This window comes from Coregonus lavaretus (genome assembly GCF_964263955.1).
Source record: "Coregonus lavaretus genome assembly, chromosome: 26".
In the NCBI taxonomy this organism is placed as follows: domain Eukaryota; kingdom Metazoa; phylum Chordata; class Actinopteri; order Salmoniformes; family Salmonidae; genus Coregonus; species Coregonus lavaretus.
The window spans coordinates 14696359-14717846 of record NC_140013.1 but is presented as its reverse complement, the minus strand read 5'-3'; the positions used below and the strand labels follow the sequence as shown (position 1 = coordinate 14717846).

General features: G+C 42.9%; 1 protein-coding gene across 2 annotated transcripts; it reads right to left on the bottom strand.

The window, feature by feature from the left end:
- Positions 1-1090: 1090 nt before the first annotated feature.
- Positions 1091-20987, bottom strand: LOC311101824 (protein yippee-like 2; the record flags this gene model as incomplete). Of its 2 annotated transcripts, XM_084143030.1 has the most annotated exons (5): positions 1091-2977; positions 13949-14057; positions 14335-14378; positions 15870-16107; positions 20825-20987. In XM_084143030.1, the coding sequence occupies 4 exons, from the start codon at positions 15984-15986 to the stop codon at positions 2888-2890; spliced, it is 360 nt and encodes a 119-aa protein (XP_083999156.1). In that variant the 3' UTR covers positions 1091-2887. The 2 variants fall into 2 exon arrangements, with proteins under 2 accessions (XP_083999156.1, XP_083999157.1); XM_084143031.1 differs by lacking the exons at positions 1091-2977; positions 20825-20987 and adding an exon at positions 13507-13546 and having other exon boundaries at positions 15870-15986.
- Between the last annotated feature and the right edge of the window lie 501 nt (positions 20988-21488).

Sequence of the window (21488 nt, the reverse complement as noted above, 5' to 3'; positions counted from 1 at the left end):
TGCCAGGTTTCCTCCAGATGTGACGCTTGGCATTCAGGCCAAAGAGTTCAATCTTGGTTTCATCAGACCAGAGAATCTTGTTACTCACCTTTTGGCAAACTCCAAGCGGGCTGTCATGTGCCTTTTACTGAGGAGTGGCTTCCGTCTGGCCTTTCTATCATAAAGGCCTGATTGGTGGAGTGCTGCAGAGATGGTTGTCCTTCTGGAAGGTTCTCCTATCTCCACAGAGGAACTCTGGAGCTCTGTCAGAGTGACCATAGGGTTCTTGGTCACCTCCCTGACCAAGGCCCTTCTCCCCCGATTGCTCAGTTTTGCCGGGCGGCCAACACTAGGAAGAGTCTTAGTGATTCCAAACTTCTTCTATTTACGAATGATGGAGGCCACTGTGTTCTTGGGGACCTTCAATGCTGCAGACATTTTTGGTACCCTTCCCCAGATCTGTGCCTTGACACAATCCTGTCTCGGAGCTCTACGGACAATTCCTTCGACCTCATGGCTTGGTTTTTGCTCTGACATGCACTGTCAACTGTGGGACCATATATAGACAAGTGGGTGCCTTTACAAATCATGTCCAATCAATTGAATTTACCACAGGTGGACTCCAATCAAGTTATATAAACATCTCAAGGATGATCAATGGAAAGGATGCACCTGAGCTCAATTTCGAGTCTCATAGCAAAGGGTCTGAATACTTATGTAAATAAGGTATGTTTTTTTATTTTTAATACATTTGCAAAAAAATTGTTTTTGTTTTGTCATTATGGGGTGTTGTGTGTAGATTGATGAGGGGGAAAATAATGTAATCCATTTTAGAATAAGGCTGTAACGTAACAAAATGTGCAAAAAGTCAAGGGGTCTGAATACTTTCCCAACTCACTGTATACTGTACACTGTATTAGCATATGTATACGAGATGTAGGCTATTGTATATGGCTGTATATATAGTTCTGGTCTGTCCTTAGCCTATGTCACTATCATATTCTATGTCACTATCATATTCTGTTCTATATAGAAAGAACATGGACCCTGATACTTGATACATTATGGTGATGTATATCCAAGACCAACATAGCACGCAGAACACATCCAATACAGGTATCAAGGTGATGCTTTAATTGACCAAGTTCCAATGATATTGTCACTCCTATCTCCTCCTTTACAAAAGACACTAAAATTGAAACATTTTCAAAGAGTAAAAAAGTAGTAAATATCGTTCAACCGACGAGGGCTATACCAGAGAGAAAGCATGGCAAGAATCCAAATCATATTCATGACGATCATAGATAAAATATACATTACATATTACTATTTACATTTAGTAACACAGAGATTGACATCAATTATAATATATGTATATATTAAGATCTGTCATTTACAAAAATCATAATGCATTATATCACAGAGAAAGGTTATCCATAACCTTGGCTTTCAACAACAATTCTCAACCCCACGTTTTGCAACACTTTGACCCAAGCAAAAACATATATAATATTGTGTTTGGTCAATTTATTTTAGATGGGTGGGTTCTTTGGTTGTGCAAGGGCCTTCTACAGCCTCTGATTGGAAGTCTCGACTGCCAGTCAGTTGCCGTGGTAATCAGGGAGATTAGTTTGATTAGTTGTGTTGCTTAGTTGGCTTCTGTTTAGAAAATCCACACGTCTACTGTACGGCTTTGCTGTTCAGTGTTTTAAGTGAGGGCCAGGTAGTAAATTAGTGTGTAACAATCTATAAACTGCTATGGTCATCCCAGACTGAAAGAAAGCTTCAGAACATCAACCTTTCAGAGCTTCATAAGAGCATCTCCTAAAGGCCTCCACATCCCAATTGCTTTCAGTTACCATACCAGGCCAAAACACTAGAACCAATCTCCAAGCCTGTTCAAGTCAGAGCTTCAAAAGTCAAAGATTTCCATAGTTCAATTTAATCCAAAGTGGTGATGGTAGATGTATCATAACTTACATCAGACACAACACATGAAGGATCCAAACATCACAAGACATGATTTCGGGCATCTACAGATGATGGAGAAAGCCAAAGCACTGACTGATCAGATTCTTCTCAGAGTTTAGACATATCCTTGAATTCTTTCACACTCCCTATCATCCTGACTCTCAAAACAAAAACGTCTTCCACTAAACCCTGGAGTGGATCACACGGCTGTGCAACCAGCTGCTACTACAACCCCACAACCAGGGTGGACTAGAATCCAGAATCAGGACCTGCCCTCTCTCTGACCCTCCTCCCCTCAACCCTTCCCCCGCCCAGCCCCTACAGGCCTCAGTGCCAAACCTTAACACCAGGCCTCATCACTGTCCCAGCTGGCACGGCCTTGGGTGGATTAGATCAGCTGGATTTGGGGATAATCATCTTAGGCCATCTCATTCACACACACTGACGAGAGCTCCCATCAGCTCTTTAACCCAAGGCTACTGACCCTGCAGGGCCTGGTCCCTCCTCACACGGCAGGCCAGCCAGCCCTAACATAGATAGTAACACAACAACACTGGCTTTGGCCTGGCTCTCTATCTGAAGAGCTACCCATCAGGCTGGGATGTTGGTCTGGGACATGCATGTTTGTTTGTTTGTTTGTTTGTATGCATGTGTGTGTTTGCTTGCCATTGCGCGTGTGTCTGGTGGTGTCCATCCATCCCCAGTGACATCCTCCTCCAGTCCAGACACACACAGAGCGCAGAGGGGCAGGTCAGGCTACTCCTACAGCCTCACCCACACTCCCCTACTACCTCCACCCTGGAGGCTGCTGGGGTGTGTCATCAGGAGGGGAGGGGAGGACAGAGGTCCATGGTAAATCAAAGTTGCACACTCACCTCCCTCCCTCCCATCCACCCCCATTCAATCCCCAACCGAGTCACGGACGACGCTTCGTCTTTCAGTCCCAGCCGTTGTCCTTGATCATGTGGGCCAGCTCGATGATGAACTTGCCCTCCTTGTACTTCTGACTGCTCTCAAAGGCATGCTCCTGTGGGGGAGTGTCAGGGTGGGGAAATAGACGGGGTGAGGGAGGGAGAGAGGGGAAAAAGAGGGAGGGGGAGAGAGGGAAAGGGAAGAGAGAAGAAGGAAGGGAGAAAGCAGATGAGGCTTTTCCAGGATGAGAGACTTCACACTCATTGCCACTGAAAACAAATGTAGTCAAATGTGTTTTTACTGTACATCTCAATATCCTATTTAGTCTTTCCTATTCAAGCAGAGAGAGGCGTTATCAGGTTTCACGGTCTGGAAGTCCACTGGGTCAAGCGTCTGTGGAACTTGGACGACGGTGTAGAAACAACCGTGTCAGGGATATTAATGGCCTCGCCCCGCGTTTCGTTATATCTGGGCAGACGTGTGAGGTATGTATGAGTCATAACCCCCCCCCCCCCCCCCCCACACACACACACACACACACACACAGGGGTCTGAGGGGGAAGTGGCAGTGAAGCCATGCTGATAAACGGGACAGCTGGTATGTGGAGCGGCTGTGTGTTCCACATTGACCTGCTGCTAGAAATTACACCTTTTCTAAGTACTAAACATGGATGCACAATTATATTTCAGTGCAAATATAAAGCTGTCCACATCTATTAATAATATATATATATATATACACACAATGCTCAAAAAAATAAAGGGAACACTAAAATAACACATCCTAGATCTGAATGAATGAAATAATCTTATTAAATACTTTTTTCTTTACATAGTTGAATGTGCTGACAACAAAATCACACAAAAATTATAAATGGAAATCAAATTTATCAACCCATGGAGGTCTGGATTTGGAGTCACCCTATAAATTAAAGTGGAAAACCACACTACAGGCTGATCCAACTTTGATGTAATGTCCTTAAAACAAGTCAAAATGAGGCTCAGTAGTGTGTGTGGCCTCCACGTGCCTGTATGACCTCCCTACAACGCCTGGGCATGCTCCTGATGAGGTGGTGGATGGTCTCCTGAGGGATCTCCTCCCAGACCTGGACTAAAGCATCCGCCAACTCCTGGACAGTCTGTGGTGCAACGTGGCGTTGGTGGATGGAGCGAGACATGATGTCCCAGATGTGCTCAATCGGATTCAGGTCTGGGGAATGGGTGGGCCAGTCCATAGCATCAATGCCTTCCTCTTGCAGGAACTGCTGACACACTCCAGCCACATGAGGTCTAGCATTGTCTTGCATTAGGAGGAACCCAGGGCCAACCGCACCAGCATATGGTCTCACAAGGGGTCTGAGGATCTCATCTCGGTACCTAATGGCAGTCAGGCTACCTCTGGCGAGCACATGGAGGGCTGTGCGGCCCCCCAAAGAAATGCCACCCCACACCATGACTGACCCACCGCCAAACCGGTCATGCTGGAGGATGTTGCAGGCAGCAGAACGTTATCTACGGCGTCTCCAGACTGTGTCACGTCTGTCACATGTGCTCAGTGTGAACCTGCTTTCATCTGTGAAGAGCACAGGGCGCCAGTGGCGTATTTGCCAATCTTGGTGTTCTCTGGCAAATGCCAAACGTCCTGCACGGTGTTGGGCTGTAAGCACAACCCCCACCTGTGGACGTCGGGCCCTCATACCACCCTCATGGAGTCTGTTTCTGACCGTTTGAGCAGACACATGCACATTTGTGGCCTGCTGGAGGTCATTTTGCAGGGCTCTGGCAGTGCTCCTCCTGCTCCTCCTTGCACAAAGGCGGCGGTAGCAGTCCTGCTGCTGGGTTGTTGCCCTCCTACGGCCTCCTCCACGTCTCCTGATGTACTGGCCTGTCTCCTGGTAGCGCCTCCATGCTCTGGACACTACGCTGACAGACACAGCAAACCTTCTTGCCACAGCTCGCATTGATGTGCCATACTGGATGAGCTGCACTACCTGAGCCACTTGTGTGGGTTGTAGACTCTGTCTCATGCTACCACTAGAGGGAAAGCACCGCCAGCATTCAAAAGTGACCAAAACATCAGCCAGGAAGCATAGGAACTGAGTGGTCTGTGGTCACCAACTGCAAAACCACTCCTTTATTGGGGGTGTCTTGCTAATTGCCTATAATTTCCACCTGTTGTCTATTCCATTTGCACAACAGCATGTGAAATGTATTGTCAATCAGTGTTGCTTCCTAAGTGGACAGTTTGATTTCACAGAAGTGTGATTGACTTGGAGTTACATTGTGTTGTTTAAGTGTTCCCTTTATTTTTTTGAGCAGTGTATATATACACAGTGGGGAGAACAAGTATTTGATACACTGCCGATTTTGCAGGTTTTCCTACTTACAAAGCATGTAGAGGTCTGTAATTTTTATCATAGGTACACTTCAACTGTGAGAGACGGAATCTAAAACAAAAATCCAGAAAATCACATTGTATGATTTTTAAGTAATTAATTTGCATTTTATTGCATGACATAAGTATTTGATCACCTACCAACCAGTAAGAATTCCGGCTCTCACAGACCTGTTAGTTTTTCTTTAAGAAGCCCTCCTGTTCTCCACTCATTACCTGTATTAACTGCACCTGTTAGAACTCGTTACCTGTATAAAAGACACCTGTCCACACACTCAATCAAACAGACTCCAACCTCTCCACAATGGCCAAGACCAGAGAGCTGTGTAAGGACATCAGGGATAAAATTGTAGACCTGCACAAGGCTGGGATGGGCTACAGGACAATAGGCAAGCAGCTTGGTGAGAAGGCAACAACTGTTGGCGCAATTATTAGAAAATGGAAGAAGTTCAAGATGACGGTCAATCACCTTCGGTCTGGGGCTCCATGCAAGATCTCACCTCGTGGGGCATCAATGATCATGAGGAAGGTGAGGGATCAGCCCAGAACTACACGGCAGGACCTGGTCAATGACCTGAAGAGAGCTGGGACCACAGTCTCAAAGAAAACCACTAGTAACACACTACGCCGTCATGGATTAAAATCCTGCAGCGCACGCAAGGTCCCCCTGCTCAAGCCAGCGCATGTCCAGGCCCGTCTGAAGTTTGCCAATGACCATCTGGATGATCCAGAGGAGGAATGGGAGAAGGTCATGTGGTCTGATGAGACAAAAATATAACTTTTTGGTCTAAACTCCACTCGCCGTGTTTGGAGGAAGAAGAAGGATGAGTACAACCCCAAGAACACCATCCCAACCGTGAAGCATGGAGGTGGAAACATCATTCTTTGGGGATGCTTTTCTGCAAAGGGGACAGGACGACTGCACCGTATTGAGGGGAGGATGGATGGGGCCATGTATCGCGAGATCTTGGCCAACAACCTCCTTCCCTCAGTAAGAGCATTGAAGATGGGTCGTGGCTGGGTCTTCCAGCATGACAACGACCCGAAACACACAGCCAGGGCAACTAAGGAGTGGCTCCGTAAGAAGCATCTCAAGGTCCTGGAGTGGCCTAGCCAGTCTCCAGACCTGAACCCAATAGAAAAATCTTTGGAGGGAGCTGAAAGTCCGTATTGCCCAGCGACAGCCCCGAAGGATCTGGAGAAGGTCTGTATGGAGGAGTGGGCCAAAATCCCTGCTGCAGTGTGTGCAAACCTGGTCAAGACCTACAGGAAACGTATGATCTCTGTAATTGCAAACAAAGGTTTCTGTACCAAATATTAAGTTCTGCTTTTCTGATGTATCAAATACTTATGTCATGCAATAAAATGCAAATTAATTACTTAAAAATCATACAATGTGATTTTCTGGATTTTTGTTTTAGATTCCGTCTCTCACAGTTGAAGTGTACCTATGATCAAAATTACAGACCTCTACATGCTTTGTAAGTAGGAAAACCTGCAAAATCGGCAGTGTATCAAATACTTGTTCTCCCCACTGTGTGTGTATATATATATATATATATATATATACACACATATACACAGTTGAAGTCAGAAGTTTACATACACCTTAGCCAAATACCTTTCAACTCAGTTTTTCACAATTTCTGACATTTAATCCTAGTTAAAATTCCCTGTCTTAAGTCAGTTAGGATCACCACTTTATTTTAAGAATGTGAAACGTCAGAATAATAGTAGAGAGAATGATTTATTTCAGCTTGTATTTCTTTCATCACATTCCCAGTACGTTCATCTCTAGGAGACAGAACGAGTCTCCTTCCTGAGCGGTATGATGGCTGCGTGGTCCCATGGTGTTTATACTTGCATACTATTGTTTTTACAGATGAACGTGGTACCTTCAGGCATTTTGAAATTGCTCCCAAGGATGAACCAGACTGTCTGTAAACAATTGTTGGAAAAATGACTTGTGTCATGCACAAAGTAGATGTCCTAACCGACTTGCCAAAACTATAGTTAGTTAACAAGAAATTTGTGGAGTGGTTGAAAACAAGTTTTAATGACTCCAACCTAAATGTATGTAAACTTCCGACTTCAACTGTATATATACATACACTATCAGTCAAAAGTTTGGACACACCTACTCATTCAAGGGTTTTTCTTTATTTAAATTTTTTTTTACATTGTAGAATAATAGTGAAGACATCAAAACTATTAAATAACACATGGAATCATGTAGTAACCAAAGTGTTAAACAAATCAAAATATATTTTATATTTGAGATTCTTCACATAGCCACCCTTTGCCTTGATGACAGCTTTGCACACTCTTGGCACATGATTCCATATGTGTTATTTCATAGTTTTGATGTCTTCACTATTATTCTACAATGTAGAAAATAGTAATAATAAAGAAAAACCCTGGAATGAGTAGGTGTGTCCAAACTTTTGACTGGTAATATATATATATATATATATATATATATATATATATATATATATATATATATATATATATATACAGTGGGGAAAAAATGTATTTAGTCAGCCACCAATTGTGCAAGTTCTCCCACTTAAAAAGATGAGAGAGGCCTGTAATTTTCATCATAGGTACATGTCAACTATGACAGACAAAATTAGAAAAAATAATCCAGAAAATCACATTGTAGGATTTTTTATGAATTTATTTGCAAATTATGGTGGAAAATAAGTATTTGGTCAATAACAAAAGTTTCTCAATACTTTGTTATATACCCTTTGTTGGCAATGACACAGGTCAAACGTTTTCTGTAAGTCTTCACAAGGTTTTCACACACTGTTGCTGGCCCAATTTTGGCCCATTCCTCCATGCAGATCTCCTCTAGAGCAGTGATGTTTTGGGGCTGTCGCTGGGCAACACGGACTTTCAACTCCCTCCAAAGATTTTCTATGGGGTTGAGATCTGGAGACTGGCTAGGCCACTCCAGGACCTTGAAATGCTTCTTACGAAGCCACTCCTTCGTTGCCCGGGCGGTGTGTTTGGGATCATTGTCATGCTGAAAGACCCAGCCACGTTTCATCTTCAATGCCCTTGCTGATGGAAGGAGGTTTTCACTTAAAAATTCACGATACATGGCCCCATTCATTCTTTCCTTTACACGGATCAGTCGTCCTGGTCCCTTTGCAGAAAAACAGCCCCAAAGCATGATGTTTCCACCCCCATGCTTCACAGTAGGTATGGTGTTCTTTGGATGCAACTCAGCATTCTTTGTCCTCCAAACACGACGAGTTGAGTTTTTACCAAAAAGTTATATTTTGGTTTCATCTGACCATATGACATTCTCCCAATCCTCTTCTGGATCATCCAAATGCACTCTAGCACACTTCAGACGGGCCAGGATTTGAGTCCCTGGCGGCGTAGTGTGTTACTGATGGTAGGCTTTGTTACTTTGGTCCCAGCTCTCTGCAGGTCATTCACTAGGTCCCCCCGTGTGGTTCTGGGATTTTTGCTCACCGTTCTTGTGATCATTTTGACCCCACGGGGTGAGATCTTGCGTGGAGCCTCAGATCGAGGGAGATTATCAGTGGTCTTGTATGTCTTCCATTTCCTAATAATTGCTCCCACAGTTGATTTCTTCAAACCAAGCTGCTTACCTATTGCAGATTCAGTCTTCCCAGCCTATTGCAGGTCTACAATTTTGTTTCTGGTGTCCTTTGACAGCTCTTTGGTCTTGGCCATAGTGGAGTTTGGAGTGTGACTGTTTGAGGTTGTGGACAGGTGTCTTTTATACTGATAACAAGTTCAAACAGGTGCCATTAATACAGGTAACGAGTGGAGGACAGAGGAGCCTCTTAAAGAAGAAGTTACAGGTCTGTGAGAGCCAGAAATCTTGCTTGTTTGTAGGTGACCAAATACTTATTTTCCACCATAATTTGCAAATAAATTCATAAAAAATCCTACAATGTGATTTTCTGGATTTTGTTTTCTAAATTTGTCTGTCATAGTTGACGTGTACCTATGATGAAAATTACAGGCCTCTCTCATCTTTTTAAGTGGGAGAACTTGCACAATTGGTGGCTGACTAAATACTTTTTTTCCCCACTGTATATATATATATACACAGTGGATATAAAAAGTCTACACACCCCTGTTAAAATGCCAGGTTTTTGTGATGTAAAAGAATGAGACAAAGATAAATCATGTCAGAACTTTTTCCACCTTTAATGTGACCTATAACATGAACAATTCAATTGAAAAACAAACTGAAATCTTTGATGGGGAAAAATAAAAAAATAAAAAAATCACAATAACCTGGTTGCATAAGTGTGCACACCCTTAAACTAATACTTTGTTGAAGCACCTTTTGATTTTATTACAGCACTCAGTCTTTTTGGGTAGGAGTCTATTAGCATAGTACATCTTGACGTGGCAATATTTGCCCACTCTTCTTTGCAAAAGCGCTCCAAATCTGTCAGATTGCGAGGACATCTCCTGTGCACAGCCCTCTTCAGATCACCCCAGAGATGTTCAATTGGATTCAGGTCTGGGCTCTGGCTGGGCCATTCCAAAACGTTAATCTTCTTCTGGTGAAGCCATGCTTTTGTGGATTTGGATGTGTGCTTTGGGTCGTTGTCGTGCTGAAAGGTGAACTTCCTCTTCATCTTCAGCTTTCTAATGGACGCCTGAAGGTTTTGTGCCAAAATTGCCTGGTATTTGGAACTGTTCATAATTACTGCCACCCTGACTAAGGCCCCGGTTCCAGCTGAAGAAAAACAGCCCCAAAACATGATGCTGCCACCACCATGCTTCACTGTGGGTATGGTGTTCTTTGGGTGATGTGCAGTGTTGTTTTTGCGCCAAACATACCTTTTGGAATTATGGCCAAAAAGTTCAACCTTGGTTTCATCAGACCATAACACATTTTCCCACGTGCTTTTAGGGGACTTGATGTTTGTTTTTGCAAACTTCAGCCGGGCTTGGATGTTTTTCTTTGTAAGAAAAGGCTTCCGTCTTGCCACCCTACCCTATAGGCCATTCATATGAAGAATACGGGAGATTGTTGTCACATGTAGCACACAGCCAGTACTTGCCAGAAATTCCTGCAGTTCCTTTAATGTTGCTGTAGGCCTCTTGGAAGCCTCCCTGACCAGTTTTCTTCTAGTCTTTTCATAAATTTTGGAGGGACGTCCAGTTCTTGTTAATGTCTCTGTTGTGCCATATTTTATCCACTTGATGATGACTGTCTTCACTGTGTTCTATGGTATATGTAATGCTTTGGAAATTATTTTGTATCCTTCTCCTGACTGATATCTTTCAACAATGACATCCCTCTGATGCCTTGGAAGCTCTCTGCGGACCATGGCTTTTGCTCTGAGATGCAACTAAGAAAATGTCAGGCTGATATTTATTTGTGATTAATCAGAGTCACTTTAAATGATGGCAGGTGTGTAATGACTTCTATTTAACATGAGTTTGAATGTGATTGGTTAATTCTGAACACAGCCACATCCCCAGTTATAAGAGGGTGTGCACACTTATGCAACCAGGTTATTGGAAGGTTTTTATTTTTCATTTTCCCCCCTCGAAGATTTTAGTTTGTTTTTCAGTTGAATTGTTCACATTATAGGTCACATTAACAGTGGAAAAAGTTCTGACATGATTTATCTCATTCTTTTACATCACAAAAACATGGCATTTTAACAGGGGTGTGTATACTTTTTATATCCCCTGTATATACATACACACACACACACACACACACACACACACAGTACTAGTTCCACAAATTTCACCTGGTGCTAGAAATATCGCCTTCACCAAGTACTGGAGGCACACTAACTGTATGTACTGTAACTGTTGTTCTGTTTCAGTACAACTCAGATTGATGTCCACATCTATATCCTTATATACAGTGGGGAAAAAACGTATTTAGTCAGCCACCAATTGTGCAAGTTCTCCCACTTAAAAAGATGAGAGAGGCCTGTAATTTTCATCATAGGTACACGTCAACTATGACAGACAAAATGAGAAAAAAAAATCCAGAAAATCACATTGTAGGATTTTTTTATGAATTTATTTGCAAATTATGGTGGAAAATAAGTATTTGGTCACCTACAAACAAGCAAGATTTCTGGCTCTCACAGACCTGTAACTTCTTTGTTAAGAGGCTCCTCTGTCCTCCACTCGTTACCTGTATTAATGGCACCTGTTTGAACTTGTTATCAGTATAAAAGACACCTGTCCACAACCTCAAACAGTCACACTCCAAACTCCACTATGGCCAAGACTAAAGACCTGTCAAAGGACACCAGAAACCAAATTGTAGACCTGCACCAGGCTGGGAAGACTGAATCTGCAATAGGTAAGCAGCTTGGTTTGAAGAAATCAACTGTGGGAGCAATTATTAGGAAATGGAAGACATACAAGACCACTGATAATCTCCCTCGATCTGGGGCTCCACGCAAGATCTCACCCCGTGGGGTCAAAATGATCACAAGGACGGTGAGCAAAAATCCCAGAACCACACGGGGGGACCTAGTGAATGACCTGCAGAGAGCTGGGACCAAAGTAACAAAGCCTACCATCAGTAACACACTACGCCGCCAGGGACTCAAATCCTGCAGTGCCAGACGTGTCCCCCTGCTTAAGCCAGTACATGTCCAGGCCCGTCTGAAGTTTGCTAGAGTGCATTTGGATGATCCAGAAGAGGATTGGGAGAATGTCATATGGTCAGATGAAACCAAAATAGAACTTTTTGGTAAAAACTCAACTCGTCGTGTTTGGAGGACAAAGAATGCTGAGTTGCATCCAAAGAACACCATACCTACTGTGAAGCATGGGGGTGGAAACATCATGCTTTGGGGCTGTTTTTCTGCAAAGGGACCAGGACGACTGATCCGTGTAAAGGAAAGAATGAATGGGGCCATGTATCGTGAGATTTTGAGTGAAAACCCCCTTCCATCAGCAAGGGCATTGAAGATGAAACGTGGCTGAGTCTTTCAGCATGACAATGATCCCAAACACACCACCCGGGCAACGAAGGAGTGGCTTCGTAAGAAGCATTTCAAGGTCCTGGAGTGGCCTAGCCAGTCTCCAGATCTCAACCCCATAGAAAATCTTTGGAGGGAGTTGAAAGTCCGTGTTGCCCAGCGACAGCCCCAAAACATCATGGCTCTAGAGGAGATCTGCATGGAGGAATGGACCAGCAACAGTGTGTGAAAACCTTGTGAAAACATTTGACCTGTGTCATTGCCAACAAAGGGTATATAACAAAGTATTGAGAAACTTTTGTTATTGACCAAATACTTATTTTCCACCATAATTTGCAAATAAATTCATTAACAATCCTACAATGTGATTTTCTGGAGAAAAGAAATCTCAATTTGTCTGTCATAGTTGACGTGTACCTATGATGAAAATTACAGGCCTCTCTCATCTTTTTAAGTGGGAGAACTTGCACAATTGGTGGCTGACTAAATACTTTTTCCCCACTGTATTGGCTACATTATATATAGGCTACATTAGATATAGGCTACATTATACAGTATATAGGCTACATTATATATAGGCTACATTATACAGTATATAGGCTACATTATATATAGGCTACATTATACAGTATATAGGCTACATTAGATATAGGCTACATTATACAGTATATAGGCTACATTATATATAGGCTACATTATACAGTATATAGGCTACATTATATATAGGCTACATTATACAGTATATAGGCTACATTATATATAGGCTACATTATATATAGGCTACATTATATATAGGCTACATTATACAGTATATAGGCTACATTATATATAGGCTACATTATATATAGGCTACATTATACAGTATATAGGCTACATTAGATATAGGCTACATTATACAGTATATAGGCTACATTATATATAGGCTACATTATACAGTATATAGGCTACATTATATATAGGCTACATTATACAGTATATAGGCTACATTATATATAGGCTACATTATACAGTATATAGGCTACATTATATATAGGCTACATTATACAGTATATAGGCTACATTATATATAGGCTACATTATATATAGGCTACATTATACAGTATATAGGCTACATTATATATAGGCTACATGACATATAGGGCCTACTTATTCTGTATACATAAAAACAGATTTTATATTTTTGAATGAATTCTAACCCTTTGTCTAATTTGTGATTGGATAAGCAGTTGTTCTTGTTGCTGGTCAAACTGGTCTTGAATCACTACAGTTATCTCAGTGTGGACAGCCCAGCTCTGGTCCATCATGAATGGCCACCATCTCTGAACTAGGAGAAGGAGGTCAAGTTGGTTGAGTACTTCGAAAATGAATAGGCCTACATCATGAGAAATATCCCCCTTAGATCAAGATTGGGACTGCAAGGAATCCCTTTACTGAGTCAGCCTATGTACTGTAATGTTACACTGATGTTAGGAATGATGGGCCCAAAATAGTCTCGGGGTCCAAAATGAAGACCAGAACTCATCCATGTCAATACGATAACATGAAAAGTGAAGTAGGGCCTGCACACTCAATTGTTCCAAAACCTTTATTAGTTAATAGCGTTTCAATCCTACAATGATCTAATAAGGTAATAAAGGTAATAATGTGCCCGTGCCTGTCCTCTCTAACTCTAGGTACAGTATCTGCCATTGTTCTAACCTCCCCTGACGTGCACACTCTTACTCACATATTTCCAACCCAGAGTTGTCTTGCAGTTCTCACAGTAGATATCTGCCACAGCATGCAGCCCCGTGAGCAACACCCTCTCTTCCGCCGGCCCACACCCCACGTTCACCCTAAGAGAGAGCGAGAGAGAGAAGGGAGAGAGAGCGAGAGAAAGCAAGCTCATCAGCTGTTCGATTCGTAAAGGTTGCCTGTCTGTACTGAGTCATAACACGCCCACTCACACACTAGATATTATTACCCAAAGGCACTTCATACTGAGCTAGATAGGGACCATGTTCATACAGTAGAAATGAGCATCTTCATTTCATACTCATTGTGATTGTGCTCGCGGGCTGAGGACTGGATCATGGCTGTACTGTAACTATATGCAGACACACTGATACTCACACTGAGTTGAACAGATAAGCTCTCCCTTGGCTGCCCTGGAAAGACTGCAGGAAAAGATGATAAGTAGGTTAAAAAGGAGGAGGAGTATCCTCAGCAGTCAGCATTAAAGCCACAATCTGGAGTTTTTGTTTCAGCCTCCCCACTTCATTGACATGATCATTGAACAGCAGGAAATATCCCAGATTTTGCCTTTAAAGTAAGACTGACTGACTGACAGACATGTGCTTTTTGTACAGGTGAGGGTTTACTTTACATAGTGTAGCACATGGGAAAAGTAATATTCTAACACACACACACAAGCTGTAGAAGTAAGATGGCGGTGAAATGAGCCACACAGAGGTGCAGTAGGCTCGTTTCCAGTCTGAAAGTGCAGCATCAGCTGTAATACTAGGTCCAAGTGTGAAGGAGTCTGCCAGCAGAGCTTTAAGACAGACGCAGCAAGCACTCAATACCTTTCTAGTTATTACAGTGCGATTCATTGAATGTTCAAATTAATCTATAAAAAACTACAGTATTTATACAGTGTATCCTTTATTTAACCAGGGGAGTCAAGTAGACATGGACATCTCTTTCAAGTAAGCCCTAGAGCCCAACAGTAGCATGTTCTCTCATGCTCTCTCTTGGGAATGACTTGTACATTAGGGCAGTGTTTCCCTTACATACCTGATTCAGCTAATCCCCAAACCCTTGATTAGTAGAATCAGGGTCAAGTTCAAAACAGTGTCTACCTGGACTTGTCAAACAAGAAACACTCATTTTCTGTTGTAAAACGTTTGGAAACTTTTTCAGTTGCATGCCCTAATGAACACCACACAGGTGTGTTAGTGCTGGGCTTCAAAGAGTGACTGCCTTTAAAAAGCAACAAATCTCTTTGAAAACGGCCTATGTGGCATCGATATGAGTCAGAAACAGTTATTCTAGTGTCTAAATTGACTACAAAGTGTAAATAGGATCATTTTGGTTATAAAGTCAGTCTCGTCTAAAATGGAGTTTGGAACATCCGTGCGTCACAACGGGTAAATTACAATGTCTATTTGCCCACTAACATGGGGTGAACAACTGTGGTGATTGCTCTTAATCCAATAGCATAGACAGTGAGACAGACCTGCCCAGCAGCTCTGACTGTTTACATAAGACAACACTTCGCGCATTTTCTTACTTGAAAAATACTGCACCAAACACCTTAGATGTAAAATTGCGCAACTAAAACATCCTCGGCAAAAACGTCAAACTTAATTACAGATTTCTTGAGTTATCTTAGATTCATTCTGGGGATTTTGAGGAAAGTTAAATAGGCTTCAGTGTCTCATAGGGGACAAACATCATTAACCAAACGCGGAATCGGTCAGGAAACACACCTCCAAGACTGAAATCTAGTTTTTCTAATGAGCAACAGAAAATCGTATGTGCCATTAGGGGTGTTCAGTGGCTCTTTAAAGGAAATGTGGAATAGATTGAGGGAAACACTATTAGAGCAAGCAGTGTCATTAGGGGATGGACGGTTGTGGTCGGTATGTTAAACAGTCAGTGTTCACCTTGGAGATGAGCTCATCGTGGTTGGCCAGGTGCGCTCTGCAGTGGATGCAGCTGTAGGTTCGGTGGCAGCTGGGCAGGTAGGCCTGGAAGGTCTTGGAGCGCGTCATCCTGACCATCGGGTGGGGCGGGGTGGGGGGGCGGTGCAGAAAGGGGCTGCCGGCCCAGCTAGGCTCGCAGGGGAAGCACCGCAACACACAGGTGAGGGCCGTGGTGAGGGGCGGGGCGGGAGGCACACACCTGGTGAAGCGGAGCACAGGAGATACACACTGATGAAGCTGGTCTATAGTCGAAACCTCGTTGTTGTTTTTTTATCTAATCCTTGTGTAGATTGTTGGCAACACAGCACAAACATATCTGGGTCCAGGATCATCCATGTGTGGATATAAAGAGATTTTAACTCAAGTGCCTTGGATTTTTGATATATGAGTTCCCACAGGGATACCTTTACATTGCTGCATAATGCATATCATTGTCTATCTTTAGATACTGTAAGATATGAAAATCTGTTAGCCTCCATTTGTTCTCTGCATATGAATTCATGTTCAGTAGGCAAATTACTTTGCAGTGGAGCATGTCAGAGCATGAATGTGTATGTAGCCTATGATAGATGAAAAATGTCAGGTATTCTATACTGAGTCAAGCATAGACTGATCTCATGATCATTGTATTATACTGAGAGACAGTAGCCTAAAAATAATTGAACTTTAGACTGTTAACACAAAGAGGCTTGTGAGGGAAAGACTGTGTGCTATAAGCCTTTAAGACATGCCCTTGTTTTCTCTGTAGGCTTCTGCCTCTGAGCCAACAGTGTGGGACCGGGGCATAAAGAGACCACTCAAAGGTCTTGCGCGCACACACACACACACACACACACACACACACACACACTTTAACCCCAAAGCCTTTTCCTTTCTCTCTGTCATTTTAGGACAGAAATGTGAGGATAAGGCTAAAGCACAGCTTAGCACAGATCCAAGTAATCTCCACAATCTCCATAGACTCCAATTAGGAACAGGTTGTTACTCTAAACCAGGGTTGTGGTCAATTCCATTTCAATTCAGGAAGTAAACTTGAAATTCCAATTCCACATTTACCTCATTGAAACGCATTAAGGAATATTGGAATGGGAACTTCCTGAATTGACCCCAACCTTGCAGTAAATGAGGTTGCAATGAGGTTAATCTAGTCAAACAGCCTTGGTTAGAGACATGTATATCTGTCATCTAGCAGGTTCAAAGCCTGCCCTGACATTATCTTGAAATATGGAGCTAAATACTGCTCCAATGTATTTAGTTACAGTTTACTATCAAAGCAATTATGTACTCTATGAATCCAATATATTCCGGCGCTAATGGATGACGTGTCAACCACACTCTGTAATGGGTGGTTTGATTACCTAGGTCTATTTCTGATTTGATTACCTAGGTCTATTTCTGGTTTGATTACCTAGGTCTATTTCTGGTTTGATTACCTAGGTCTATTTCTGGTTTGATTAGCTAGGTCTATTTCTGTCTCATGGGGATATCTCACACACACACACACACATAGAAACACACACTTACAAAGCAGTGTTGATATAGTATGTTGATATGGGAAAATCAAGTATTGTGAAAGAGAAGCCTTATGTCACTGCCTTTTGACTCACTGAGTCACTTTCCCACTTTCCTTCCAAAGGATCCATTCCCAAGCTTTTCCAATGTATGTCAGTGACTTGAGAGATGAAATGAGAGCGGAGTCTCATGTGCATTACAAACGGAGAGACCAGCTTGTCTGCACAAATCACATTAGCCTTCCAAATCACCTCCATTGGTAATGATTTTCCACCCTCGACTCATATAGAAAAATAATTTGTCCAGGTCTCTCAGTTATAAGACATATTATAAACTGGGTGGTTCGAGCCCTGAATGCTGATTGGCTGACATCCGTGGTATCTCAGACCGTATACCACAGGTATGACAAAACATTTATTTTTACTACTCTAATTACGTTGGTAACCAGTTTATAATAGCAATAAAGCACCTTGGGGGTTTGTGATATATACCACGGCTAAGGGCTGTTCTTAAGCACGACACAACGCAGAGTGCCTGGATACAGCCCTTAGCTGTGGTATATTGGCCATATATCACGAACCCCTGAGGTGCCTTATTGCTATTATAAACAGGTTACCAACGTAATTAGAGTAGTAAAAATAAATGTGCATAAGTAGTAAAAATAAATGTGCATAACTCCCGAGTGGTGCAGTGGTCTAAGGCACTGCATCGCAGTGCTAGCTGTGCCACTAGAGATCCTGGTTCGAATCCAGACTCTGTCGTAGCCGGCCGCGACCGGGAGACCCTTGGGGCGGCGCACAATTGGCCCAGCATCGTCCAGGGTAGGGGAGGGAATGGCCGGCAGGGAAGTAGCTCAGTTGGTAGAGCATGGCATTTGCAACGCCAGGGTTGTGGGTTCGATTCCCACGGGGGGCCAGTATGAAAAAAATAATGTATGCACTCACTAACTGTAAGTCGCTCTGGATAAGAGCGTCTGCTAAATGACGTAAATGTAATAAGAACAGCCCTTAGCCGTGGTATATTGGCCATATACCACACCTCCTCTGGCCTTATTGCTTAATTACATCTCCATGTGACATATGTATAGAAAGAGTGTAACAGATATAGAAATAGCAGGTGAATATATTCACTTGTATCTAACATTTTATAGTTCAACTCAACGTGTTGCACCTGTTGTTCCTTAGGTGAGAGGCTGACCGACACATTGAAGAATCCTCCACTAATTTTCATACACCAGATCATCTTTTGATGTGCTCATCTAAAAAAGGATATCTTTCAAGACCCAGCATTTGTTTGTAGACTAAATGCAGCCACTACAACAACACAGCACAGCAAGTAGAGGCTCTACCCTGCTTTGCACCAAAGCCTCTTTGTTTCATATCACAGAAGAAAATCTAAGACAGCTAAAAATAAGTCCAAAGACTAACCAAGACAAATTCTCTCCCTGTCAAATAATTCTACAAAGATAACAGAGATGGGATCCACCAATGCTGTCTGAGCTTGCAAAAACTGTAAGCGTGTTTTTCTGACACATCATCATCACCTTCTTCTCCCGTTTCTGTCTGCCTCACCCCTGAAGGCTGATGTTCTGAGCTGTCTGTTATTGGTATAGTCTGGGTGCCACGCTACATACCACATCACTTACCAGCCAAAAGGTCCTCGCTGGTATCACAAAAACAACCTTGCTTATGTAACCGGAGAGGAGCTGCTGCGGTCGCTCGGTCGAACAGTCAGAGGGACAATGATAGTGCTAGCAGCCGGGGGGGGGGGGGGGGGGAGGGAGAGAGAGAGAGAGAGAGAGAGAGAGAGACGGACGGACCGGGGAGCATGCGTCCTTGTGTTTGGGGCCCTAGCTGTCCTTCATAGCACACAGCCCCACAGCTCCAATGGGAGGCTTTATGTAGTTTCCTCTCTCTCTCTCTCTCTCTCAATCAGTGTTTCAGGGGCAACAGACAGCATAGTGATGTGTTACATCACTGACAGCAACAGACCAAATCTCAAATCCCCTTATCTGATCTTGAGGGTGGACAATGTAATCCTTTGGGGTTTCCCCTTATTTGATCTGTATGAGCCTTCGAGGGGCGGACATAACTGTTATGGTGTGTGTACCTCTGCATATTATTGTTTCTATGATTGTCAGAAACCAATGAGTAGCCTACTAACTATACTGTTAGTCTACCTACCCATTCATACATTGAAAGTGGTGGTGGACCGGTGTGTGTGTGCGCGCGCACATGTTTGTGCATGAAATCATGTGTCCAGGTGTCACGTGTGTTGTTGGCTGTGTGTCTGGTTGGGGGCTTGTGTATTTGCACACATGAATCTGGTCAGACAGTGGCTGCCTGGATAACTGTATGTAGGGCAGACCTTTAGCCACCACAGATGGTGGGGATGCCTCAGTTTAGCAATGCAAGGAAGTTGATTCAACATACACACACGCCTGCAGGCACACACACACATACACACACCTTGTTCATGAGTGTGTTACATGATCCAAAATGTTGTCTTGTGTTGTGTGTACAGTAACATGTCATTTTTTGAGAAAACATCTGTCTTGACATTTTGATGCAGAAAAAGTCTTTACTCAGCATTGCCTTTTATCATCACACTTGGAACAGTCCTATTCAGGAGTTGAAGTGCTATGTTAAGGCAACACGTGTCTATTAGCGCCAGTTGTCTATAGGATACATGCAAATAAATAACTTGACAACGGTCAACTAGAGGAATAGGCTACAGGCGATTCAACACCCAACACAGAAGCCATAATACACATGACCCATTTAGCGACAATGTACCGATTGGCTACAGCAACCGGCAGGCCAAACTTTTGCTAAAAATGCGCCCTAGGGCAAGCAACCTTAGATTCATGTTACACCCGGTCATTTAACTCCCAGGAACTCTCCCTTAATGCCTTATGTTCACTGGCATAGCACACACCCCGGGTTTGGGGTCCCACCGGAGGTCGGGCACCCTCAGATAGCATGATTATCATTTTTTTTATTACATGAAATTAGTTTTAAAACTGCAACATGTACTCTCAGCCTCATGACAAAATGTGTAAAATAGCATGAGATTAGCTATACAACTGCAAATATTTCTGCATATGACGATATTGATATTGTCAGCAGGCTGAATTATGTTTACGCACTCGATGCTCCCATACCGTATTCCTTCCTGCGGCTGCTGGTGGCGCAGGATCAGGCCACGCGTAACGTGTAATAATAATAACAACCAGCTCCACTGCAGACCTCGAGATCCCATCCATGCCCGCAACATAAACAACCAGCTTGCAACATTCTGAATTGCATTGGGCAATTCAATTATAATAGCCTATTCAACCATAATATATATTATGGCAAGATATATATATATATATATTATGGCAAGGATTTACATAGATTTACCTCTGACTAGAAGAAAAATGTTGATCACTTAAGAAGTCGCACCTCCTCGTTTTCCTCGTAGCAATGCCAAACCTAAATCCTTCTTCGCATTTCTTTCTAGGTAAATTTCCTCTCCAGCCCTGGCAAGTCGTGCACACGCAATGTTTTTAAGCGCGCAGTGCCCAGACCGAGTTTGATGTAATTGCACAGAACCACACTGTACTTCGTCTGGAGACAAATTGACAGCCGTACCCGCCAACCAATACAGCGATAAGGCATAGCAACACTGCGCTTATTGGTTATGAATAGACAGGAGCAACCAATACTCTAGCTTGTACTGTTAGGCTGGCTACCTGCAGTTCTATTCAGTTTTAGGACAGAGACAGACCTGTATTGAAAAAATTGCTGAGGAAATATATATCATTCAGAAATTGTGTTGAAATTATGTAAATAGGCAGAATAGGCACAGCAATGGACTTCAACAACTCAACTTTTGATCCAAGATTAACCCTTCATATTACTTGTTTTGACGTTCGGTGGGCTCTCCTTGTACCCTACTTCAGGGTTTACCAAATTCGGTCCTGGGGGCACGTTTTCTTTTTTGTCCTACCACTATACAGCTGATTCAAATAATCAAAGGTTGATGATGAGTTGGTTATTTGAATCAGCTGTGTAGTGCTAGGGC